This window comes from Panthera pardus, unplaced genomic scaffold, assembly GCF_024362965.1.
Source record: "Panthera pardus isolate Hobbes unplaced genomic scaffold, ASM2436296v1 HiC_scaffold_16, whole genome shotgun sequence".
NCBI lineage: Eukaryota > Metazoa > Chordata > Mammalia > Carnivora > Felidae > Panthera > Panthera pardus.
The window spans coordinates 28586281-28613484 of NW_026526721.1; the positions used below are offsets into that span (position 1 = coordinate 28586281).

At 36.3% G+C, this 27204-nt stretch overlaps 1 protein-coding gene across 4 annotated transcripts in view; it reads left to right on the top strand.

Annotated features, from left to right (window-relative positions):
• SAMSN1 (SAM domain, SH3 domain and nuclear localization signals 1) overlaps window positions 1–27204 on the top strand; it is a 138070-nt gene that overhangs the window by 40497 nt on the left and 70369 nt on the right. For 3 of the 4 annotated variants that reach the window (XM_019467751.2, XM_019467750.2, XM_019467752.2), the window contains 2 exons: window positions 13328–13454; window positions 14831–15183. The exons of the other annotated variant lie outside the window; for it this stretch is intronic. In XM_019467751.2, the coding sequence (XP_019323296.1) occupies window positions 13328–13454; window positions 14831–15183 (480 nt within the window). The remainder of the gene's footprint in view (window positions 1–13327; window positions 13455–14830; window positions 15184–27204) is intronic. 4 annotated transcript variants of the gene reach the window in all.

Genomic DNA, 27204 nt, shown 5'->3' on the forward strand with positions numbered 1-27204 from the left:
GCCGAAGTTGGATGCTTAACTGACTGAGCCACCCAGGCGCCCCAACAGATTGTTTAAATAGCACTTGCAGTGTCAACCAAAAAGTAGTTTTTATGTATGATGTAATGTAAAAATGAACAAATTATATTATGCATTGATCTTATTTTCAAGTACTTTCTTATCCATTATATAACTTGACTACTGTCTTAGTTATCTATAGCTAAATAGCAAATTACTCCCAAAGTTAGGCGTTTAAAACAACGAACATGTATTGTCTCATAGTTTCAGAGTCGGGAGTTTGGGGATAGCTGGTAATTCTAGCTCAGGGTCTCATATGAGGTTGAAATCAAAATGTCATCTAAAAGCTACCTGTGGCTGAAGGGTCTGTTTTCAAACTCCTTCCCCCTACTGTAGCCAAGGGTTTCTACTCCTTGCTAATAGCTGTTTGGAGGAATTAGCCCCTCATCTTGTTGACCCTTCCATATGGCTGCTTGAGTATATCATAGCGTGGCACTTGGCTTCTCACAGAATGAGTGATCCAAGGCACAGGGTAAGAAGGGTACCATAATGTCTTTTAAGACTTAGTCTCAGAAGTCATACACCATCACTTCCACCTTATTCTATTTACTATAGACAAGTTATTAAATCCAGCTTATACTAAGGATAGGGGCATTACGACCCACCTTTTGAAGAGAGCAATATAAAACAATTTAGGAACATATTTTAAAACCACCAGAGCTACCTAATAATATTACAACGTTATAGATGGAGGAGTTTCCCAATATCCCAAGAGCAATATTATAACTCATTTTGCAGATAGAAAGAATGTAGAGCTCTATTTGTTATAGAAGAAAAATGAAACCTCTTTTTTTAATAGAAGATTTTAAAGAGCGGCTTTAGTTGGTGTTAAAGGAATATTGAATGTTAGTATGAAATCCGTATCTTTGTCTCTGGTGAAATGAAATTAAAATCAGAGTAGATTTTCTTATTTTAGTATCTGAAGTCATTCTCTATCCATCTGTCTGTCTATCTATCATCTATCTATCTATCATCTATCTATCTATCTACCTATCTAATATCATCTATCATCTATTTATTCCCTCATAAAACAAGGAAAAGAGGTTAAGCAGTTGCCATTTCAACTTTTAGTTTATACAAGGAAAATAAATGCCTGGTTCTAACAAATAAATTTTATGAATGAACTAACTTAAATATATACAGATATTTTCCCATCTTGACCACTTTAAAAGGTTGATAGGAGTTATTTGGGTGTTCCTTAGCACAATTCTCATTTTTAAAAGAGTTATACAATACAAAAAATGTCTCATGAGCGCATTCTAGTAACTTATACTGGGCCAAACACCAAGTACTACTTGACATCATTAAAATGTAACACAGACCTGAAAATGTTGGCCTAATCCTCTAAAAATCCACATGCTACACCCAATGGCAAAATAAAATGCAGGCATTCAGTATGAGCTTCAGTCCCTTGAGCTATTTTTTATTTCTACTTGCTTCTCAGTCCTTGGCTAGGTAGGATTTGTGGGACTTCTGCTTAGCTTTGGACCTTATAGTAACCAAACTTGCTTTACCTTTACATGAGTTATAACTTTTGACTTTGGACTTGTTTAAATTCTCCGTGTCTCAGTTTCCTTATGTGTCCAATGATGATGAGAAAAACTTCTTATGGTTGTTAAAAATATTAAATGAAACAGCATACATATATTATCCCCAGATGTTCAGTGAACATTTGCATCCTCTCCCTAAACTCCTCTTAATCCTACTGAAGGCCCTACCCTCAAATAAAATTTGAAATTCCCTTCTATTCTATTACAAACTCCATCCAATGCCCCTAGCTTAATGCCAGGTACATGGGTTTTTCAAGTAGATGTCTACAGTAAGGAGATTACATGGACAAGTACTAAACCTAAAATATCCTGTGCTATGATTCCAGATATTACTCAGCTCCAAATATATATGTGGTTCGATTTCACACTCTATCAGATATTCAACAAGGATGCCTATTGTATACCTCATAGTGAAGGGCGTTAGGGGGATTAAGGTTTAGATTGCTTCATAAGCCATTTTCTTGGTTCTAACTCTTTCTACCAACTTCTGGGTACGGATCATGTGTTGGGACTAGAGAAAGTGAAGGATAGTAAGTGAATCCACTCTATATGTAATATATATATATATATATATATATATATATATATATATATATATAAATAAAACACCGGCACACATATATTCACCTTTATATGTATGTATTTGATGAAACATTAATCAATGTATTTTGATGACTTGATTATTATAATTGAGAATATGGATCCTTTCCTCACTATTTTACACCTTTGTGCAGTTTTTTTTTATTTACTTTTGTTAAAGAATGTTAACATCAATCTTGTTTTTCTAATGCTAAAGAGGGTAACCTTTAAATGGTGGAGTCTCTTTCATTAGCAAAGACATGTAAAACCCAGGCATCTGGATGGCTCAGTTGGTTCATGAGTTTGAGCCCCATGTCAGGCTCTGTGCTGGCAGTTCAGCCTGCTTCAGATTCTGTATCTCCCTCTCTCTCTGCTCCTCTCCCACTCATACACGCACACTCTCTCTCTCAAAAATAAATAAAGATTAAAAAAAATTTTTTAAAAGACATGTAAAACCTACTGCCAAAGAAATAGTAGAAAACTTTTCCCCAAATCATACTATTTTTTCTGTTTCCCTGTAATTTTAATGCAATGAGAATTGTTTTCTACAATTCTTTATTACATTTGCCACATGGAAGTGTTTTTAGAGAATATAAAAAAGACTTGTTCTTATTGAAAAGCTTTCTGACTTAAGCATAAAGCGGTACCTTTAAAGAAAGATGAGTCTTTATTGTAAAAAAAAATTCCCCCAAATTTAGGAATTTTTCCTGAGATAAAGAAAATTTTGTAGTGTTAAAAAGTGTATCTTTGTGTGCCAACTCTCTCTTGTATTAAAATCCTCAGATCATATTAACCACCGTCCTCTCCTTGTTGGCCATTGCTAAACACAAGTTCAGGAAATGGACATGTTTTAAAAGGTATGGAAAATTTCCAGGACACTCACGTACGTCAGCAAGTCCCAGAGTGTTATGGAACTGAATACACTGTAAGCTCTCTTTACAATTTTTTTTTCCAGACTTGCTTTTGGGAACACTGCAAGCTAAATGATACAGATTTATTTGATTATTATTTCCTACAATGTAATATAAACTTGCAGATTCTGTGGCAAATAGCTACTTTCAATAAATCATGTTTCTTGATGTAGGGATGAACATGATAATTTCAAGGCATCTCCTTTCACAGCACGCTCTTCCCAAAGATAATTAAGATGTTAACATCTAAGGTTTTAGAATAGTTTTCTTCTCAACAGCACTTTTTTTTTTTTTTTTTTTTTTTTTTTTTTTGCTTAAGGGATGATAGCTATTCTAGGTAGGAAGAAGTGATGAAAAAGTACTGTTTAAATATTACTTCTATTTCCTGAAAAACTAATGTACTCTGCCCTTGCTGGTTCTCATGCCTTCTAAGTTTTTAATAACTAGTTAAATATCAAACAGCTGTAGGAAAGAAAGAAACCCGAATCATCATGAATACAAAAAGGACTTCCTAGATGAAAACGAAGCTATGCATTTGGGAGGACTATGAAATAACTTAATTAGAAACAGAATCAAGAGAACCCGATCAAGAAATCTGGAGCTACCCCGATGCTCTTAGGCTATTAATTTCACATTTCTGTGCCTCAGTTTCCTCCTTTTGAAAGTAAGGTATTGGACTAGATGAACACAAAGATCTTTTTAAGTTCTAATAATCTGTGATCAATAGTAGCTCATTCTTACTTTTTCCTTGATATTCCTCTCAGGTCCAAGAGTTTATGTAAAGTAACAAAAGAAGATACTTATCTAGTTTAATGTCCCTAAACTTATTACAAGAACAATGAATTCCTGTGATCCAAATCCTCATTTTATAGAAGCACAGAGAAGTGAAGTGGCTTGTTCAAGTTCACATGGCTAGTCACGAAGCAGAACATCACAGCAAAACAGTCACTTTGATGTGGAAATGTTGGGGTTCAGAGCCAACAGCCAAGAAAGAATTCTTGAGACGTCTTCAGTGCAAAAAAGTGGTTTTATCAAAGCATGGGGACAGGACCCGTGGGCAGTAAGAGCAGCCCTGGGGTTGTGACGGGTGACTGATTATATATTTTTAAGTTGGGAGGGGGTTAGGGATAGCCCAATTCTCTAAGGAATTTTGGAAGCAAGCTTTCCAGGACCTTTAGGAGGCTAGCTATTGTTAGGAAAAGGCCATTTGTTACTGTTTAGTAAAAACTCTGTCAAGAGACCCTTCAGATGTATGTCAGTGTGCCATACACTTGGTGGATGATTGCTAGCATAGATTTGGGGGGTAGAGATAAAGGAAGTTTCCAAAATAATTTTTATATGTTAAAGTAGACTTACAGGACTCTGGGGCGGTCAGGCTAATGTTAAGCTAAGATTGCCTCTTGCCTTTAGCAAAATGTCCTCATCAAGGCAGCTGAGTTCCTAGAGGAACGTCACTCTGACTGTCTCAAGGATTTGTCAATGGGCTGTAAGTTGTAAGGAAATTTAATTTTCTTTTGCCTTTGTTTCCCACATCAGCTTATCTGCAGACCAAGGCTGATTCTATCAAGTCAGGGTTTCCCTGACATTTTTGTTTATTTCTTGTAGAGATTATAACTCCTCGATACAAGGGTTGTATTTTTTTCTATGTAATTTCCTATATTCATAGCTCCTTGTATGCTAGGAATCTAGTAGATGTTTAATAAAAATTAATGAATTTGTATACTGGCACTTATATTTCCTTGTGTACATTTTGGGGGGTCAGTCAAAGAATGTACCTAAAGAGAAATATTCCTATGAATAGTTCTAGAAACTTCTTTGAAATTTCAGAGCAGATGCTATTACATGGAAAGTAATCTCTGACTTGATGTAATCCAGGCAGCCCCCAGGTAGCCTCAATGTCTTCACATTAAAAGACTGACCCCAACCTGTGGGTAAAGGAGCAAAGAGCAGTCTTGGCTCCCAGCAGAAGTAGGAGAGATGACCATGGAGCTGTAACTTCCTTGTGCTGTGGAGAATAGAGCCCATGTGGCACATTATTCCAAGACCAGAATTGTGAACACCAAAACCTGCCTGAGACGAAGCAGAAGGAGCCAGAAACATGTATTAGAACTTGAGGATGTGATTTGTATTTATATAGTGGGATAAGACTGTTACATAAAGGGCTTTGTTAGACTTGCGGAATTATACCGCTTAGCTGTTCAAATGCCTGTTAATTCTCCAGGCAAGTGCAGTTCCCTTCCCCACTTTACCTTATGCAATCTTTCTCTCCTGTGAGTAACCATCACATTTTATTTGTACTTCTCACATGACACACATTAACCTTTTCTTCCAGATGTATTTTTAGCCAGCTGTTCAGCTCACATCTATTTATTGAGCATATTAGAGACCAGGTTTGAGATGTGCAAAATAACGCTGGAACCCCAAAGAGCTCACCCTTTTCTTGGAGGGGACAGGCACAGAAACAGACTACTCATTTTTAAAATCACTCATACTAAGCAATGACAGACAAATACCTGAATCTCCCGAAGATTATATGCTTAGTAAATGTGTGTTGAATGAATAAATATTTTATAATTCTTCTAGGAGAGTGTATTCTATTTCCCTAATTCATTCAATTGAATATGCATTCAATTGCCTTTTTTAAAAATTGTGCTTAACCTTATTTTAAGTATTGGTCCAGAGTTTTATCTTAATTTCTATTATTAAAAAATAATAAATTTTGTAATTATAATTACATAAGAATACCTAACATCAACATGGCAATTTTTCCACCAATTATTTTTTCAATCAATATCTCATTTATACAGATGAAATATTTTCTTTTTTTTTAATTTTTTTAACGTTTATTTATTTTTGAGACAGAGACAGAGCATGAACGGGGAAGGGTCAGAGAGAGAGGGAGACACAGAATCAGAAACAGGCTCCAGGCTCTGAGCTGTCAGCACAGAGCCCGACATGGGGTTCGAACTCACGGACGGTGAGGTCATGACCTGAGCTGAAGTCGGACGCTTAACCGACTGAGCCACCCAGGCGCCCCCAGATGAAATATTCTCAAATTGTCATTTTAGTTAGTTGTAGTTCCAAGAAAGCAGTAAAATAATCCTCTGAAAAGAGACTTGTTTATTTTTATATGTTTGCATTGATTGATTCTAGTTTATAATTCTTGGTTTTATTACTGTGCATTGAGTTACAAAGTGTTAATTGATCACTGTGACCTTACAAATTATCTTTTTAGAGTATGTTTTAAGTCGTAAATAGACAGTAGTCACTTTTATATAGAAGCGAATGCACATATAGCTTCGAGGTTTTTTTAGGTTTTTTGTTTGTTTGTTTGTTTGTTTTTTAATGTTTATTTATTTTTGACAGAGACAGAGTGCGAGTGGTTTAGGGCAGAGAGAGAAGGAGACACAGAAGCAGAAGCAGGCTCCAGGCTCTGAGCTGTCAGCACAGAGCCCGACACGGGGCTCGAACTCACGAGCTGTGAGATCATGACCTGAGCCGAAATCGGACGCTCAACCGACTGAGCCACCCAGGTGCCCCTAGCTTCGAGGTTTTAATAATCTCACCATTTAAAACCAATTCCTTTTGTTTTTACCTTGAAGATAACTTTCCTCATTTTTACCCAGTCCCTAGGTATCTTTTTTTTCAAGTGGCTAGAAATAAATTCACAGTAAAAACACTGGGTACTTATGTTCTGCTTGGCAGAAATAGATTTGATTATAAAACCTGTATTCTAGGGGTACCTGGGTGGTTCAGCCGGTTGAGCGTCCAGCTTCGGCTCAGGTCATGATCTCACAGTTTGTGAGTCTGAGCCCCGCATCAGGCTCTGTGCTGACAGCTCAGAGCCTGGAGCCTGCTTCAGATTCTGTGTCTCCCTCTCTCTCTGCCCCTCCCCCTCTTGTGCTCTGTCTCTGTCTCAGAACATTAAAAACAAAAACAAAAACAAAAAAACCCTGCATTCTAAATATGTTTTTTAAAATATAGAATTTCTCTCAATTATAGGAGTAATATGTCTTTATTGTAGAAAAATTGGGAAATGCCAACTATTTAAAGAAGGAAAAGAAAGCCACTTAGAGTGGTGTTTATACTTTCTGTGCAAATTTACATACTGACTTTTTACTTAATAGTGTATTGTGACCATTGAAAAATCATTTCTAAAACCCTAAAATTGGCAAATCTTTGGTAACTAAGTGAAGAGTCAGAAGACTAGGGAGCTGAGAACAATTGTCAAAGCAAAATATGTGAAACTATCTGAGGTTTCATTTCAGTGTTCACTACAGCCTTCCTTTAAAATAAGCCAAGATAATTAATTTTAAAAGATCTCTGTTTCCCATGTTGAAGAAATTATATGAAATAGACGTCAAGTGATCAGACTTTTTCTATTTGAATACTTGTTAAAAAGGTCATGAGAGAGGAACAATTCTTTTTTTAAATCAGAAGAACAACAACAAAAAAAGAACAAAGGGAAATTATTTTACTTCATGCAAAGTCTATCGTTACTTTCTAGCTTCCTTTTCAATTCAGACAGGTGGTCTGGATTTATTTCGTTTCCATAAGCCTAAATTTCTTCTGTGTAAAAGAAGGGATCCTATTGGAAAAAACAATTAAATTCCCTTGTAGTGAAATATGTATGTTAAAGAAGATGTGTGTGTGTGTGTGTGTGTTTGAGGTGTTTAATATTTACATATTTATACCTGTATATAAATATATAATATATAAATAAGATAAAAATAAAAATGATGTATTTATATATACATGAAACAGGAGGTATATATATAAAAAAGAATAGGCCTATAAATCTAAGAGTGTCTACCTGATATCCTCCATTGAAGAGTCATATTTAATTTATAAATCAAAACCTTGGATTTGGTTGGTCTTAATTTGGCTTTCAATCCTAGATAACTAGTAGTTATGTTAGCTTCTAAAAATCTTGTGAGAAAGGACATTGGATTAAAAGTCATAATATTTGATTCTCATCCTAGCTGTATTATTAATGAATTATCTTTCTCTGGATAAGCCACTTAGCTTCTCTGGTTTTTCTCATTTTTTAAAATGCTGGTAGACTAGATGTCCAATAAGTTCCATCCTAGTTCATAAAATATGGTTGTAAGACTAATCCAGTTCAATAATTCATTGATGCTATTTTCTAAAAATTATTCTATCATCCTAATAGTCAAGCAAAGTGTCAGAATGAGGTGTATTTAATCTAACACTTCTAACCAAATTTTTACATTATTTAAGGAATATGAACAAAATTAACTAAAGTATATGCATACTTATATATGAAAGATACAGAACATACATCGTAAAACATACATATGGGAAATATTTAATTTATATTCACATATAATTATCATTTTATTGGAGAAAATTTAAAACTAAACTAAATACACTAATTTTCTTATCTCTTCTCATTTTCAATTTCCAATGCTGTTCTCTGCATCATTACATTTTAAAGAAATATATTTTACCAAATCAAGTCTTCATCCGTTTATTCATTCATTCATTTCATATCATTACTTCAACTAATTCATAGAGAGTACCAACTATCAACAATGTTATAGGTATTAAGGATACTGCATGGTACCTATATGGAAGGTTATGGCTCCTGTCTTCTTCCTTCAGTTTAGAGTCTATGGGGAGGAAAGACATTTAACCAATGATGACAAAAATATAAATCTGAAACTGTGGTGAAAGCCAAGAAGGTAAAAGAATGGGGACCTAATTTGGGCTTGGGAGTCAGGAAAGATCTCTCTGAAAAAATGGCATTTAGTATGAAGTTTCTGGGGTGAGTAGGAATTAACTAATCCAGGAGAAATAGAATAAGCATTCCAGGCAGAGGGAGCAGCATACATAAAAACACTGAGAAAAAAGAGCTCTGGAGATTGGGAACCTAAATATATTTACCTTGTGAATGTGAAGGGAGCCTGGAAACACAGGTCATACAGACTGAGTCAAGTATTTTGGATTGTATTTAAAGAACACCAGGAAATTTGGAGTAATTTAAGCAAGACGGTAATATCATCAGATTTATATCTTTCAAGGAGAACTCTAACATTTTATTGGGCATCAACTGAAGGAAGGCAAAAGAAAAAGAAAACCAATTAGAGATTTGCAGTTGGGTGGTAACAATGGAAATGATGAAAAAGAAACAGATTCAAGATACATTTAAAGAACAGACCAAACTCAGTAATGGAACAGACCAAAGTTAGTAATGAAATAAATATAAGTCGACAAAGGAGAGTAAGTGGCAAAGGTGATAATCTTATTTATGGAATGTGCAATACGGTGGAGGAAGATGGCATTCACTGAGTGGAAGAATACCAGATGAGAATCATGTTTGGGGGCTAGAGGTCAGTCTTGATAGGGCTTATAAATCATTTTAGATAGACGGTTGAGTATGTGAGTCTGAAGCTCTGAAGGAAGCTCTGAAGAAATAAATTGGGAATCATCAGCATTTAAGTGGCATTAATTGTGTGTGTGTGTGTGTGTGTGTGTGTGTGTGTGTGTGTAACGAATGATGAATGATGGTGATATAAGACGAGGGCCCAGAGCTAGTTGTAAAGGATTTAAGCATTTAATTTTGAGAGAAAGGAATTGTCAGCATGTAGGGGTTAGAGAAAGAATGGCCAAAAAATTTGGTGAAAGGAAAACCAGAGAACATGGTGTCCCAGAAACCAAGAAAAGAAAGTGTTTCTTGAAGGTCGTCACGGTCAGTATTGCTGGATACCAAGCAGTAATGGAGTTTGGGAATGGTTCATTGGAAAACAAAGGCAATCTAAATGGAATATCAGAAACACAAGCTGATTGCTGAGTACATGACGTGATTTGAAGGGATGAGAAATGAAAGGAGTTAGGGGAAGTAAACATAGTTGACTTTTCTGAGAAGTATGCATGGGAAAGGGGACAGAAAGGGTGGTAAATAAAATATGGTAAATTAACGATGGATCAGATCAGAGCATATTGGAATGCTTTTGGGAAAAGTCCTTTAAAAAGTAAGATGATCACAAAGAGGGATCAGTAAAGAGGGAAGACGAATAAAAATGTAAACCAAATGTGTCACTTGCCTGATTAGAACAAAATACATGCTCTTCAACTGTTCTACAAAGGCCTCCCTGAGAGCCCCTCATTAAGTCTCTGGCTCATCTTATGACCCTCTCCCCTCCTTTCTCTTCCTTGGGGCAAATGCTAAGAATTCTTCCCGGAATTTCAGCTGTAGAACCCCTGCACATGTCTTATCCTCACAGGAATTCTCTTCCCTCTGCTCTTTGCCTAGCTGACCCTTCTCTGTTATTTAAATCATAGTCCTGGAAATGTCCTCCCTGACTATCCATGGAGCTCAAAACTGTCTCCAAATCTTCACATCTGAACTGAGGTTCAGGCCTCAGTTTTAGTGAACATCCTCCATCAACCAATGTAAATTAGTAACCGTCCTCCCATCTACACTCAGTCATGCTGTTCTTAGCATAGCCTATGGCACATTTTCTTGTTTATGTACTTGTTTATTTGTTTATGGTATGTCATTTCTCTCTAGAATGTAGACTATATGAAAGCAGGGGTCTCATTTCACGTACTCAATGCCACATCCCCAGAATGCATGATAATGTTGGCATATCGTAGGTGCTCAATAAACTTTCGCTGATTGGTTGAATGGTAAGTTCAATTTAAAAGTCAGTCTTCTTAGAAAACATCTAGGAATTAAAAGGCACATTATGGGGCGCCTGGGTGGCTCAGTCGGTTAAGCATTCAACTTTGGCTCAGGTCACGATCTCATGGTTCGTGAGTTCAAGCCCCGCATTGGGCTCTGTGCTGACAGCTCAGAGCCTGGAGCCTGCTTCAGATTCTGTGTCTCCCTCTCTTTCTGCCCCTCCCCTGCTCACACTCTGTCTCTCTCTGTCTCAAAAATAAATAAACGTTTAAAAAATAGAATAAAAGGCACATTATTGTAATTTTAATCAAATTTAGCACAAATTTATAAGTAATAGATTAGGAGACTACAGTGAATAACAATTTTGGAAATATTCTAAAGGATTTCTTTTTAATAGATAATCTTAATGATTCTATATCTCTTATCATAATTTTTATTCTAAGTTTCATCACTCAGGTATGTACTACCTAATAGCAAGAGAAAGCTTTTTGGAAGTAGTTTGCTATTAGAAAGTAGCCAGTCTAGTGTAAAAAATTTACTGTGGATAATCCATTTGGTAGATAAAACATATGTATGAACTCAAAAGTGTATTTACATTTAGCAAACATTTATCAGGCCATGTACTATACTAGACATATGTAATTGAAAAATGAATAAAATGCAATAGACTGATCTCTATTAACTCAAAGCTCCATGAGTGATTAAAGATATGAAAGTTAACAAGACTCTGCTTTAAAAAGGCTATAACACAGTTTGAACAAAATAATGAGAGGTCAGTTTGTTTTAACACCTCTGGGCCATGAGATCTCACTTATATGAATTTAGACACTATACAAATGCTTCTCTTCCTCCTAGGGGCAAATCATTAATATGGAATTCAGTTACCCTGGTATGTAACACCTTTCCCCATATCAAGTGGGAGTCATTTTCACAAAGAAGGGGGAGGGAAAAGGCCATTTTTGATGCCAGTGTTTCAGTGGAGCAATTAAGCATTGGCTGGAATAGGAAGAGGTTGCTATAAGAAAAGAAGTACAACAAAGAAAATTGTGTTCAGTGGTTGTGCAATGTCAGCTTATTATTGCTGGAAGAGCCTGAAGATTAGAAAATGACTCTTCTTGAGTTACAGGGCCTGTAAAACTGAGTAACTCAGAAAATACTGAAGAGGAACACGGGAGAAAATGATACAAAAGTAAACAGCAATAGAAATTGTGTTGAGCTGAGCATGACCTTTGGAAGAGAGGGAAGATTCTGCATATCAAGAAAATCTCATCCCAGGCCTCTCTGAAAGATTAAAATGATTTCAATATTTCCCCATTTATTTAACGCAAACAGGTATGGCTTTCTCTGACAAACGTCACATTTCCTACTTAGGTGCCATTATGCAGAGACAGAGCCTCAAGTTTATATTGGCTGCTCAAAGTCATTCTTCAAGACCAAGAACAAGTGCTGAATCTAATGACTGGAAATGTTTGGATGCCAGAGAGCCTTTTCTTGCAAACATTTCTTTGGGCTTATAGTCTCTCTCAAAGGATGGGAAAGCACTATTATAAATATTTCTCATTCAAACATTAATGAGGAAGCAAAGTCATTCACCTTTTGCGAACTGCAGTATCTATTTAGATGTCATTTATCAGCCGTTCAATGGAAAGGATAGGCAAAAGCAGAGAGAAATATTTCTGAGTCCAGCGATTTCTGGATGAGAAGGAAGTATTCCTCTATGTAATACTTCATATCTAATTAACATCACAGAATACAACTATTTTACCAATTAGTATTAAATTTAACATATAAAATATCAGCTTCCAAAATATTGTGAAATTGTTAAGAGTAGGTTATCCTAAATATAATAAGGAAAAGCAGTATAAATACAAATTTGTCAACATTAAACTCGTGGGAAGCGTTTCTGTACCTTCCGAAGAAATTTTGAGTCATAAGCGTTACTAATTCTTTTATCCATATTTTTTGCTATAATAAACCAGTGACACTTATATACTACAGTATAGAACAATATGGCTGTCTTTTTTTTTTCCTCAGTGTGTATCTAAAAAGCAAGAAGCAATATTCAAAGAAAAGTATATTATTTGAAAACATTTCATGCTTGAAATAAAATGCTGGTTTACCAGAAATTTCCAAAAGAAAAAATGAAGAAAAATGAAGAAAATTTAAATTCTGTTTTTGTTTTTTTGTGCATACCATCAGTCTGTTCCAACAACTTGCAAGTAGCAACTTTAAACCTCTTATTCCTTCTTTGTTAGCCTGCAAAGACCTTGCGTCTTTCCACTATTTCACACTGAGCACAAGCACATAGATGGCACCAGATTCAATCCATTTTGTTGCATTTTGAAGTTAAAAAAAAAGATTAAAAAAAATGCCCTACTTTAGTATGACTGGCTGGTTGTAATATATTTTACAAGTTTGAAACCAAAAAATTGTCTGCTTTCAAGTTATTGCTTAAAATTGTCTCAGGCTACAGGTTTTGAGGTCACATTATTAATTTTCTCATATTTATGATCTCGACACATTTTAAATTTAATCTTTTGTGAAGAATAATTTGTCCCTACCTTGAGCTGTGTTTGTACTAGGCTGTAACATCAGGCGGTGACCCAGCGGAATCAATGGGGACGTTAAAGAGACTACAGAAACTGGTTTGGACCAAGAAAGCCAGGGTGCCGAGTCTGAATGAGATAAAACCCACATTAATAAACCTTGGTAAGTAAGAAGTCAAAAAGCTGCCAAAAATTCTTTGAGAAAGAATTTGAGTAGCATATATAAAATGAAGGCCATTTTGATAAGGTCTTAAAATAACCATTAAATCTTCAGGGTTTTTAAATTAGAAATTTATTTGTGAAACAGATATCCTTACCCTATTCGTGAATTTTGCCTTTATATACCATATCTCCTTCCCTTCAAGACAAGACTCGGGGATAGCGTGGGAGAACGAGATAATAAGGGTCCTAATTGTTCATTATTCCCATTCTTTGGCCACGGGAAACAGTATTTTTCAATTTTTATGTGAGTGCAGCAAAATGGCATGTCATGACATGCAACTTTGAAGTTCATTTATTTATTCACAATTACATGCTATTAATCATAATCTTTGGTTTACATCAATGAAACATTTGAACTGAAAGAGATTCTATGATATGGTATAATTTCCATACATGGGTTGCATGTATCTCTATTTTCTGTAATTGTTTTATATATTCCTAGAAATTTCATCAGACCCTTCACCACATGTAAAAATATAGGTCTCACTAATCAACTTCATAGTATTAAAGATATACTTTCTTTTTGTTGTTCTCTCAGTCTTGTTCTTCCTCTTCCAAAGTATTTCACTATGAGAAACACTTTATGCATAAATCTATTTATAGACTGATATCAGAAAAAAATTAGAATACCAGTGGTATTTCAGCCCATGTCCACTGAGATTTCATTTTTTATTTACGTACAGGGAATAATTCATTTACTTTCTTATGATGCTCTCTATACACATTATTTCCAAAAAAAAAAAAAAAAAAAAACTTAAGAATATAAGCACACCAGGACACCTGGGTGGCTCAGTTGGTTAAGCATCCGATCCCTGATTTTGGCTCAGGTCATGATCTCATGGTTTGTGCAGTCAAGCCCCATGTTGGACTCCACACTGACAGCACAGAGTCTGCTTGGGATTCTCTCTATCCTTCTCTGTCTCTGACCCTCCCCTCACTCTCTCTCAAAATAAATAAATAAACATTAAAAAAAGAATGCAAGCAGACCATACCATGTTTATATGATATGGGGAATTTTTTAGTTTGTAATTTTTCTAAAATATCTTTTAGTATACTATTTGCATGTGGCTTTCAGTCAGTGTAGCCAGACTATATATTATCGTTATATACAGCTTCAAAATCTTTTAGGTCAATCTGTTCTTACAAAACAAATCATTTACTATACAAAGGATTACTCTTTAAAGAATTGCAATTTAAATTATTTTGTGAAGGTAAATGAATTCCTGGTTTGTCCTGTGATGTTCATTCATTTCTACTATATCAAAGGAAGTATAAAATCCATATTATATTCTTAACTGATTTTTCTTTGTAATTCAGAAGATGAAGATGAAACTTTAATTTCCTGTATGAAATTAACCAAATCCCAAGAAAAGAAAATTAGTAATGTTAGCACAAGGGGAAAGGAAGAAATGGAGAGGAGATTGGATTCTATTTCTGCATCACTGGTTAGATCCAGCATTTCCACTGGAGGCAATATGGCAGAAATGTTATCACACAATGAAGGTGAAGTTCAGATGTGGAACAGCTGGAAGCTTTTTCCAGAAACCCCTCTCTGGACATGTGTTGATTTTCAAATTGCCCAAGTTGGACCCTGGAATGACTGTTTGCGCTGCACTCACCACCCACAACTTAAGTCTTCTTGTACAGATATGGATCTCCCACATTCTTGGGTAAGTTTGTAAACTGAGGAAATGCACTGTCTCATTTCAATGTTTGTACCAGCAAGAAAGAAACAGATAATAAAAGTGCTAATCAGTCAACTGTATCAGTGTCAGGAAAAGTTACCAAAACTAGAGTTGTCTTTCCAGAAAGCATTGCAGCTCTTGTGACTTTTGCTATCACGTTACTATAGTCTGTATATATATTCCTTGTGTTCAAATAAACTACTGCACGATATTTTTGAGATAATTTTTTTTAGTGGAAAGAAAACTTTGGATGTTGATTCAGCTCAAGAAGGTGTGGATTGAATTGTCTAAATCACTGCTGTGGTCATGAAGTTTCTGTGACAAAGAATAGCTAATTTAAATGAGCATTTTCTATGTGCCTGCCATTCCCCTAAGCACTTCATTCTTTTATTTAAATCTCACAACAATCCTGTAAGGTAGGGAATGTTATTTTAATGCTAATTCCCCCATTTTATAATTGAGACAAATGAGACACAAAAAGATAGCAATAGGTACAGTGTCACAGAGCCAACAAAAGTGGAACCAAGATCAATCATACACTGAGGATCCTGCTTTTAGCTAATAACAGTGTTTCCCATCTACTGAACTAGGCTCTAAGGCTATATGGTACAAGAGAAAGAGTGTGGACTCTGGAGTGACAGAAATTTGGGTTTGGATCCAAGCTCTTCTATTTGTTTAGCTTAGGCAAAATATTAAAACATGTTCATCTTAGTTGTATCAACTGTAAAATGGAAGTAGTGATATTAAATTCATGAGGTAATTAGGAAACTGAAATTAAATAGTACAAATATTCTAGCACTTAAGAGCAATTTTTTTTCACCTTGGTTATAAGTTACTAAAGGCACGTGTTATATACCTTTATTTCTCTACAGTTCATGGCCATTTGAGCTTGTAGTGAGTGAATGGAACAACTTTGTGAATGCAGGAACCCTACTCTACACCACTTGGCTTTAAGAATCAGTCTCTCATTAGAGGCTATATTTCATGGTGCATTAGCGCTCTCTGAAGAGGCTTGGAGTCTTTTTCCTCTTTTAAGATTTGTGTATTAAGTTAGGTCTTTGCAGACTAGTGCTAAAGTAATCTGTGTTCAAAGTACCACATTAAATATTACAGGTGTCTAATAGCAGACTCAGAACTGATAAAACTGTCCAACATCAATTATTTTTAGGAAGGTCTCTCCCAATTCCTTAGTCTTCATCTTCTCCTGTGGGGCTTCTGGGCTTTGCAAGCTTCCTCCCGGAGCACTTTCTCGGAGAGCAGCTGATAATATAATTAGGATCTCCTTCTGAAGACTCCCCCTGACAGCTTTAGAATCAGGATCAAGAATAAGGACTACTCGGCAAGTAGCAAAGCTGGTGTATAAAAATCTAAATTCAAATATTCAGAGCTTCTTTCAAGAATAACATCTGGATTCCTTAACTTGGCGTTTCTGGATTTTAGCAGTCTGACCTCAGTCTAACTTCTCAGCTTGATCTAAAGCTTCCTTATGGAAAACTTGTGCTGGACTGCCAAACTGAATGATCTGCTTCTTCCTAATGACTGGCTTGCTCTTTCCTGCCTCTTTATCTTTGTGTTTACGTATCAGCCTCTGCCTAGCGTGCTATTCTTGCCGTTAACCATTACCCTATCCCTCAGATTACTTTGTCCTTTAGAAATGCTACCTGGGTCGTGCCAGATAAAAATAATTGCTTCTTCCTTTGAACTTTTTAGGGAACTTAAAGGCATTTTTCTTTCATTATATATTTTTAAAACACATATTGGCATCACTTGTATCAGTTCACAATATTAGACACTAGGGAATACAGAGCCAAACAATACATACACTGCCCCTGTCTTCATGGACCTTACTGAGTACTACTCTATGGTAGAATTAGTTGGGCATCTGTTTATTTCCTATAAATACTTGTCTTTGTATGCTCTCTAATCCCTAGAGTATTATGGGAACTCAATAAATACTTGAGTAGCATTTCTTCACTAAATAAATGGAGTTTTAGAAACCAACAGACTTTATTTCCATAGATCTACATGGAACATTTATCCTTATTCTTTTAACTATTCTCATATTAATCCAATCTATATAAACTCAGTTATCATGTGTATGTGTTTGTGAATGTGCATATAGATCTAAGTATATATACATAGTAGCATTTTTCTTTTCTTTTTGGTAGTTTTGTCTATTATAGTTCATACCTAAATGATTAAGTAAACGAGTCTTATCTGCAGAAGGTCAAACATATCTACAGAATACACACAATTTCAGATGATAACATTAAGCATTTGTGACAGGAAAACCTCTCTGGATTTGGAGAAAGGGTTCAAGAACATGTTAGAGTTAAATTGGTTTGGTAAACTTAATGAGACCACTTACACTCAGGGATTTGAGACATAGAATGAAAGGAGTTGGATGAGTGCAAATTATTATTTTTATATTCTACAATATATTCTATAATAATACCAACTGAAAAATACCCAGTTTCATTTTAGCATAGCTGGTATTTTTTTCTGTAGTAATTGCAGGGTTATTACTTGGGTTATACTTTAACTTTCATTCTATAGAAAGTACAGAAGGCAAATAGTGTTGAGGGAAAAGTTTTGCTTCTGAAATGAGTGTTACTTACCATCAATGACAAGTAGTTAGAGGTGACATTTTTGCAATTTTAAAGGGTAAAAATATGACCATATTTAAAAAAAATATGTACCAACATATACAGATATGCTGGAGCTGAGCCAAACCCCCACATTTCAAGGGAAATAAACCAATCCACAAAGACGCTAGTTTCTCCTTAACTTCAAATATTTCAGCAATAGTAGATTCCAGTTCCTTTGATGCCATTATCAAAGCAGAGTTTTCAGGTGGCCTGAAACTGACTTGTCTTGCAGAAAGTTTTTATTGACCCTAGTCTGATTTTCGACTAAGCCCTGCGGGCTCATACTCTCAAAGCTGGTTCTGATAGAACTGGGTTTAACGCCGGTTCTGACATCGCCAGCAGAGTGAGCTTAGGCAAATTCTTTACCCTCTTTAACCCACTAATTCCAGTTCTGTGCATTGCTTTCCAACTCTGTTCATCCCCTTTCTTCTGAGTGAATTTGTGTGTGCTGAAAACACCCATTTGTAAAACAAGATTATTGATGTCTATCATGCAAGGCTGTTGGGGGAGATTAAAGAAAATGGTGCCAGGACTCAGTTGATAGCCGATAATATTTATACCCAAACCAAAGAATCTAGAGGCTTGTGCTAGACTTGGAAAGAAGCAACATTTTATTCAGTTGAGATGCCATAAACAAACTGAAGCCAGACAGGGAAATGTATTATTTGTGAAGGGCTTTTCACAGTAGTCAACAGGAGAGGAACGAGACATACACAGATATTTAACGCACAGTTTGGTTGTTTGCAAGGTCTGTGGGATCTGGGGCGTGGGGAAAGATATGTGATTATGGAATTGATATAAACTGAGAAGGGTAACGCCAGATTTATGAAAGTGTATACTCCACAAGAAAAGTGTGAAGAGAAAAACTACTTAAGGATGCAGAGCTCTTTTTTTCATATCCGAGATGAGTGGTGTAGAGAGGGGGTTTCAGATGGCTTTAAGAAAGGTAATAGTGAAGGTAGCCAAAAATAATATTTGAAGCCAAGTGTTTACAATCAATTTAGAAGAAGAGTGATTGAAGGGTACTTACAGTGTAGCTCTGCATGCTAAGAGCTTGAAAAATCTTAACAAAAGAGGGAAGTGAGTCAGAGAATTGGTCGGGAAGAAGAGCAAGAAAGAAAATTTGTGTGTTGCAGAGGAGGTGAGGCCTTCCTTGAATACGATGTCATGATAATAGCAAACGTATTTTTCAAAATCTGGGATAATTTTTCAGATTTATAAGAGAGATAAATTATTTTTATAATATTAAGAAATGGAAGTAATCTTGACATGAAAAGGGGGAGCAGATATGCATTTCTCCCTTGATATTCCAAAATATTTTATAAAAATAGAATGATATATTTAAAAAGTGATAATAACAAAAGCTCTTTCAGGAAGGAGGAAAGTAAAGGCCTGAAGGAACAGAACAGAGACTCAGAGCACAGGATCATTCAAGTGCAGTGTGGATAGAAAAATAATAGTGAGAATTGCATTAAAATCAAAGAAAAAAACGAGTAAAGTTTATATACAGACTCTCAGGGTGAGATAATAAACAGAGTTCTACTTAAAGCATCTTAAGGTACATAAGAAGAAGACGAGAAGAGTAGAGATCTGAGGTCTTCTTGGAGTACTATGAGAACCTGTCAAAACTGTGCCAGAAGAGAAAGTGTGGATAATGGAAAATTTCTTTATGGAACTGTTTCAGCGAGAGGAACAGGATGTCTGCTGATGCTCGCCGAGAAGTAAAGGAACAACATGTCTTACAATTAATCGTTCAAATGGGAAGTAATGTATGCTCTAATTATTGACAAGGGGAAATGATCTTGGGACCCACAGACCCACTGCTAAGTTGGTATAAGAGTTTTTATACTGACCAAGAAAACTGATCTGTGAGAGAAAAGTGACCAGTATACGCTATTTTGCGTGTCTAATTTCTCTTTTCTCAGCCTTGGCAATCTCTCCCAGTCTCTCTGACCAGAGTCTACTTCCTTCAATCAAAATGACACGTCACTACCAGTTTAATCTACCAGATCAATTTACTTGACTACCTGATTAACGATTCTAAAGCTCAAACCTAATGTTACTGCACCCCTCGCAAACCTTTAAATATCTTCTCAACACCTACAGGATTAAATGCAAACTCATTCACCTAATCTGCCTTAACTAGAACCCCACAAATCTCTTTCACACACATACTCTGCTATCAACAAGGTGATACCACCCTTTTGCCAAAGACTGATTTTTCTCCATCTTCCTAGCTTTATTTATACTGTTTCCCCATTTAGTCCTTCCTTTCTTCTCTACCTATTTGATGAATAGTATGGAAGTTTAGAAGTGTTGATGGATAAGTAAGAATCCATGGTGTACACTTTGAAGAAAAAAATATGGATATGAAAAGGAATGAAGATTGAGACGACCAGTAAAAAGAGAGTAAGGAAACACACGGTTTAGGGGAAAAAAAGGCAGCATTAATTTCAGAGATTCTATTATTTTCTTTGTATGTTAGTGATGTGAGACTCCTACCAAAAAGTCTCTGTGGTCCCACTGAATAACGCAGGCAAAGAAGACTGCTCACGAATCCACCCAGAGGGAGGCGGGCTATGAACCATCTATGCATAATTTCTCATAGTTTCATTCCCCTGTGTTCAACTGTGACAACAAAAACCATTTAACTTTTATCTGCTAACATTGGAATTACAGTAGTATGGAAAGAGGATATGATTCAATGAGTAGATTTGGACAATTTTGAAAGGGAAGGCAAAGTAAATAATCTGTACTGAGAAAATCAAAAGGAAAAATAGAAAAATGTGATACCAAAATACCAAAAGATATCTATATTTACTACACTCTGCACTGAAATTGATGAACCTGAGCATTGAGATTCTAAAAATAATTTTAAAAGCCTAAATAAACAAGAATAAATTAGTTAATTACAAATATTTTACATGACAAATTTTTAACTGTAGCCAATATGATGTTTGGTGGCAGGAGAATTAACATTTACCCAAGAGAAGAATGTGAAAACTAGGAGATGCTGTAAGAGCTTATTGATTCGTTTTTTCCTTCATTCATCGATTCATTCACTCGTTAGCAAATTCTCGTTAAGTGCCTCGTGAGGCTATGAATGTATGAGCTTAGAAGTGTGTATGTGGGGTAGCCAATCTACTATTTCATATTTATAATGAGAGTTTATGGGTTAAAAGGAAAAGTTAAAAAGGAACAGAATCACACAATCCTTGGTGTGAAAATACACTAGGATGGAAAACACACTGCAGTAATTGTATGTAAAACAATCCAGGAAAAGAGCTTGTGAGACATGTAAACAAATTTTCCATTAATAAAAAAAAGAGATTATAGAAGAAACAAATCATGAGACGTTGTAACAGTACAAGGTATCAGGTTAATGGAAATGTTTTAGGCTGAGTTTGAGGAAAGTAAGTTGTAAGTGTGTATAAAATTTTTGAATGTCTTTTCTAATAAAATTATGGATAACAAAAAAATATTAAATGAGAAAATGTAATTGCTCTGTGTGAAGTAGTATTCTACAAGTCCAGGGTAACCAGAGATATCACTAAGTTAGACTTTTGAGGCAGAACAAGGTAGAATGAAAACCAGCCTAATTATTTGGGTTGGTGTATGGCTTTTCCCGGTTACACAAACCTCATGCGTATCAGTGAGAATAAGAGACATGTGATCTAGTTCTAAAACTGTTACAGAAGCAAAGAATCCTTCTCCTTCATGTATCACCCTAAGATTTTCCCCCACTTTTCTCTTGGTTTTCGTTTTTGTTTTTGTTTTCACTGTGTGCTTGTTTACTCAAATGCATCAAATTAGGGAGAAAGTTGATTCGTACTCCTCACAAGAAAATCTTTTTAAAGTCATCATAAAATATTTGTCATTTGAAACGGCTCTTGTGATAATGGAAGGGGATCCACGATGGTCAATTATAACTACATTTTTGTTTCCACAAGAAAGTTGAAATTTGTTTCACTGGATCTTCAAATGGAAGGAGGACAAAGAACATCAATCTGAAGAGAGGATCCAATGATGCTCACTGGCCTCGGGAGACCTAAATGTCCTTCTTTTCTTTTCTTTTAAGTTTACTCATTTATTTTGAAACAGAGAGGAGAGGGAGGGGCTGAGAGAGAGAGAGAGAGAGAGAGAGAGAGAGTATCCCGAGCAGACTTCATGCTGTCAGTGCAGAACCCACTGGGGGGCTTGATCTCATCAACTGTGAGATCATGACCTGAGCCAAAATGGAGAGTCAGATACTTAACCAACTGAGCCACCCAGGCGCCCCTAAATAACATTCTTAATTAGAGCCTGATTATTTTGCATGGTTCAAAAGAACAAAGAAATCACTAAATCTGGACATCAACTTTTGAGAGTAAAGCCTGACTATTAGAACATTGTATATAATATAATGAGCCTTGGAAAGCACTCTAAATGTTGGTAGATTTTCTTTTGTGGAAGAGAAAGAAGTACTTAACTCAAACTTTTGCTAAGCAAGCTAAAGACCAAAGTCATACTCTGAGTGTGTAGCATGGTGTGTTGGAGGCCATGTTACACATCAAAGGAGCACAGGTTGAAGCCAGGAGAGTCACGTGTGAGTTCAACTCTGTCAATAGAATCACTGTGAGTCAGATTGCTTAATCTCCATCTTTGCTTAATCCCTCATCTTTAGAATGAGGGAGGACTAACAATTATTTTTAAGGTCTTATTTAATTTTATGTTCAATGTTTAGGACTATGAGGACACACCGAGGATGATGAATTCTATATACAGAAAGATTAGTGAGTAGATTTTCTCTCAGGTGTTTAATTTTTTTTTACTTTATTTATTTATTTTTATTTATTTTTTCCAATATATGAAATTTATTGTCAAATTGGTTTCCATACAACACCCAGTGCTCATCCCAAAAGGTGCCCTCCTCAATACCCATCACCCACCCTCCCCTCCTTCCCACCCCCCATCAACCCTCAGTTTGTTCTCAGTTTTTAAGTACTTATTTATTTTTAAAGAGAGAGAGAGAGAGAGAGAGAGCAAGGGAGGGGCAGAGAGAGGGGGAGAGAGAGGATCCCAAGCAGGTTCTGAAAGTCAGCAGAGTCCAATGTGGGGCTTGAACTCATGAACTGTGAGATCATGACCTGAGCCAAAACCAAGAGTAGGACACTTAACAGACTGAGCCACCCAGGTGCCCCTCTCTCAGCTTTTTAAAAGCAGCTCTTTTCTCACTCTTCAGATGACCATTATTGACCTTATTTCTACCATTTTTTTTTCTTTTACATAAGCTATTTTAGGTTTGGGTTTTGGTTTATGGTTTTTTATTTTTCCTGACCAACTGCACTTCCTCTGTCCCTGTTACTTCCTTTCTCCCTCATGTTCTGAACCAGCAACTGTGTATATGAATATTGACTTCCCTTGGGATATAGCCATGAAATCTTCTTCATGGACCAAAATGTCTACATTTCCATTCTCAGAAGCCAAGAAGGCTTCTGTCACTCACAAAGAACAGCTTCTAAATATCCTTTTGAATATAATTTCACAGGACTGAATTCTGCTTTGAAAAATGGGTGGGTGATTAAGTAAGATTGTAGAGGGGAGGAAAAAAGCAGGGGCTATGCGGGTTAAAGAGTGCCGGGTTGGAGTGAGACATCCTCTTTTGTCACCATCACCCACCACATACACGCACACACACGCACTAAGTGCCACCTTGAGTACTGTGTGCCCTGAGATCTTGTTCTGACCTTCAGACATGTCAGTATAATGATGATCATGGCTTCCGTTGACTTAGCACTTGAACGTGTTTCAGGAGCTTTTATACAGGCTATCTTGGTGTCATGATTCAGTAAGGTGGTGTTATTACCCCCATGTTTATGATAAAAATCTGAAGCTCAAAGAGGTTAAATAATTTGTGCAATGTAATAGTAGGTGGCAGAGCTGGATTTTAAGCTCAAATCTATAAGAATCAAAAGTTTACTGCAAAGATCATGGCTTTGTAGCATTTGAGACCAGGCTAGCAACTTACCTGTGTCATTTGTAAAAATGAAGACATTAGTTCCTACCTTGCAGTATAAAAATGAAATGATCCATGTGAAAGTGTCAATTCAAGGTAGGGGCTTAATAGCTTAATAAATAGAGTCTCAGCCTTCAAGGTACAATATAACTTTTCCCATATTTTATCTTATACTCGCTCTATGAATTAGGCAAAACTTTATTGCCATTTTACACATGGAGACATTGAGGCACAAGAAAGATTAAGTGAATTACCTGAGGTTCCACAGCAGATTATGGCAGATACTAAACATCAGCCTCCTAAGTCTCAGGCCAGACTTTTCCTACAACTAAGTTGTCTTTAAGTAGTTTTTATTTTTCAGCAGAAAGGGAAATAAATATGCCTGTAAAGGGGAAGGATACAGGGTAGAAATTCCATGAATGTTGGTGCCAAATAAGCTTGGTCTTCAAATTGTAGCCTCACTGCCTACTGTGTGACTAAGCCAGTTGATTTCTCTGAGTTTCAGTTTCTTATCTATTAAATAGACATAACGAAGATTTCTTTGTGAATTGCCCATAAAGTGTTTAACTGTACCTGATACCCAGTTGGAACTTAATGAAGAAAGGCTGCTATTTTTAGTGGAAATTATTACTATTTAATTATAATTTACAATTCTGCATTTATAATTATCCTTCACTCAATGAACACAACATAACGTCTAAGACATCTGGTATTGTGCTGGGTTGTGGGGCCACAAAGATGACTAAGACATGTACTTTGCATTAGCATCTCACCATCAATAATTCCCTGCAACATCATATCCTATGAGATAATGTTGTATTAAATGTACATTACTAGTTTTCACTGATTTTTAAGATTTTTTTTTACACAGTTTGCCCGATTTTCTCCCTGGGGATAAGAAAGCCAGAACTGCCTAGTTCAGATATACACAGTATGTGTAGGGTGAGGCTCTGCTTTTAGCTTCCTGGGGCTCCTCTAGTGACTTCATGCCTGTGATTCTCTGAAGCATGCAGACAAAAAGAAGGTGGGGCTGGGGGTGTATGTGCTGGGCTGACCACTGCCCTTTCTGGACTCCTCAAATTATCACTGTATTAGCAGCATGTTACTTATGTAAAATTATTTTAGCCTTTCAAGGCTCCTTTCCTGTATTTATCATAGCCATATCACATATGCATTTTACTATATTTATTTCACAGCCAGACTATAACTCTCAGGCATAACTCACCTTTTTTAAAGAAGAGAATGAAAAATGAAGGCAAGAAATTGATGCTCTCTCTCCTTCCTAGGAAGTTGTAAAGCAACTGGTTGAATTCACTCTAAAAACCCATATGAACATTCAGTGCAAGATCTTTGTGATCAGTGTAAGGTCTCATGGTTCCTAGCTATTAAATATAACTATGCTGATAAATAATTGTATTAGAAATATGGCCTTATTGCAGCTCATCTTAAACCCAACCCAAACTGAAGCCCACATCTCATTCGTAAAAAGGGATTTTCAGCCAGGGCAGAAAATGGATGAAGTTCAAGAAGTCATTTACTCATTCACTGAACAAATTTGTTTTTGGAATATTGACATTGTTTCGGAATATTTACATTAGGGAGGATGAACTGTTGGGCAGAAACAGGCACTATGAACCTCACAGTCCAAGAAGAGACAAACAAAGATATAATCACACAAATAAGGATGAAATGAAACCTTTGATGAGAGCTAGGAGAGCTCTGTGGTTCTGTGGAGGCCTACAAGAAGCAGATTGGATCTAGTCAAGGAGTCAGGAAAAACTTACAGGGATAATGATGACTGAACTCAAACCTGATGAAAACAGTGGAGGTTAGTTAGTCAAAGCTAGGGAGAATGAGATAATGGTCAGAACAGCTGGGAGAGAGCGAGGAGATGTGGCACAAGGTAAGTTTGAGGAACGAGTCACTTATGGTTTGAGAGGTTATCCTAAGTTTTGTTGTCTGTCCCCTAAAAGCATTGGGAAGCTACACAAGAAGTGTTTTAAACCAATGGCTTAGGGTCTGTTTTTGTTGTTTGTTTGTTCCTTAGCTGTTGAAGGTGTGAGATATGGGCTTAAGTTTATATTTTTAAAAGATCACTCTCCATAGTGACGAGACCTCGATTGAAGGGAAAAATTGACGCAAGATGACGGTGGCTTGAACTCTGGTGGTAGAAAGAAGAAGAGATTAATGAAAAGCTCTCAGGCTTGTAGACTTGCGTTCCTAGTGCACACCTTTCTCCAGAGGAAAGAAACATCGGTTTTGAAAGTCATTTTTTGTGATGCAAACCGAAAAGCCCCATTCATTTTAGGACATATGGTCACAGATGACAGCAGAGAAGTGACACGGTGACATGACTGCACATTCCAAATCTGTGCTTTAATTTTTAAAACTTAGAAGCTCAGAGCCACCACAGTGACTTAATGGAATCATTACCAACGGATAAGGAAATGTCATCCATTTGCTTCCCCGATTCCACTTGGACATAGGCCATTGTTTCCACAAAGAGTGGCTTGGAGCCATGCAAGGTTTCAAGGGAAATTGGCCTTTCAGAGGGGCATGCGAATAGATAATGCATATTGCCACCATAAAATCTCTAATGAATATTAAGGGTGGCTTTCATTTGTGGTGATTGAAAGGAACTCATAAATTCTCTCTCTAGGATGCGGGAATTTTTTCCTCCCTGTGGAGAGATTTAATGGATTTGCGGCATTCTGAATGATTTGGCAAGAAATCAGAGGTACCTGCGCAGTCACCCACAAAGGGCACTTAGTTTCTTGCATGTGATAGTCACCACCACAAAATATTTTCTGTAAGAACCCAGAATGATTGATGCAACCCACCGTAAGTCATGACAAGGTGTCACCTGAAAAACTGGAAAAAGAAGTGGTTAAAGACACCGCAGCTTTAAAAACAAATTTGACTTTTAGAGAAGGGTTATTTCCTTTTAGAAAAAAAAAAGTTAGACCTGCCACCTGCAAGAAATTTAGATTAGTTGTTTGTGGTGAGAGCCATCATATTTTGAAGCCCCTGAGAGCTCCTACTGCTCTCTGTATGGAGTAGATCAAACTGCTCCCACACAATGATAAATATATCGCAAAAAGCCATAACAGGAATACAGTAAGTTGTAGCAGTTAATGGTACAACTTCCAGTTAAAACAATATTCTTAGGGTTTCTTTGGCCTGTTCCCATTTTATGCGTGCTATTTTTTGATAAGTTAATTTTTTTACATTTGCAGAATCAATATCTTTCAAAGCTTTACAGGATTGAAGAAGAGAATTAGAGGCATGAGTTCCAGGGAGTTTTGCTAGCTGTGTGGCCCTGGGTTAACAGGACACAGTTTGAAAAGTGCAGAAATAATCTAT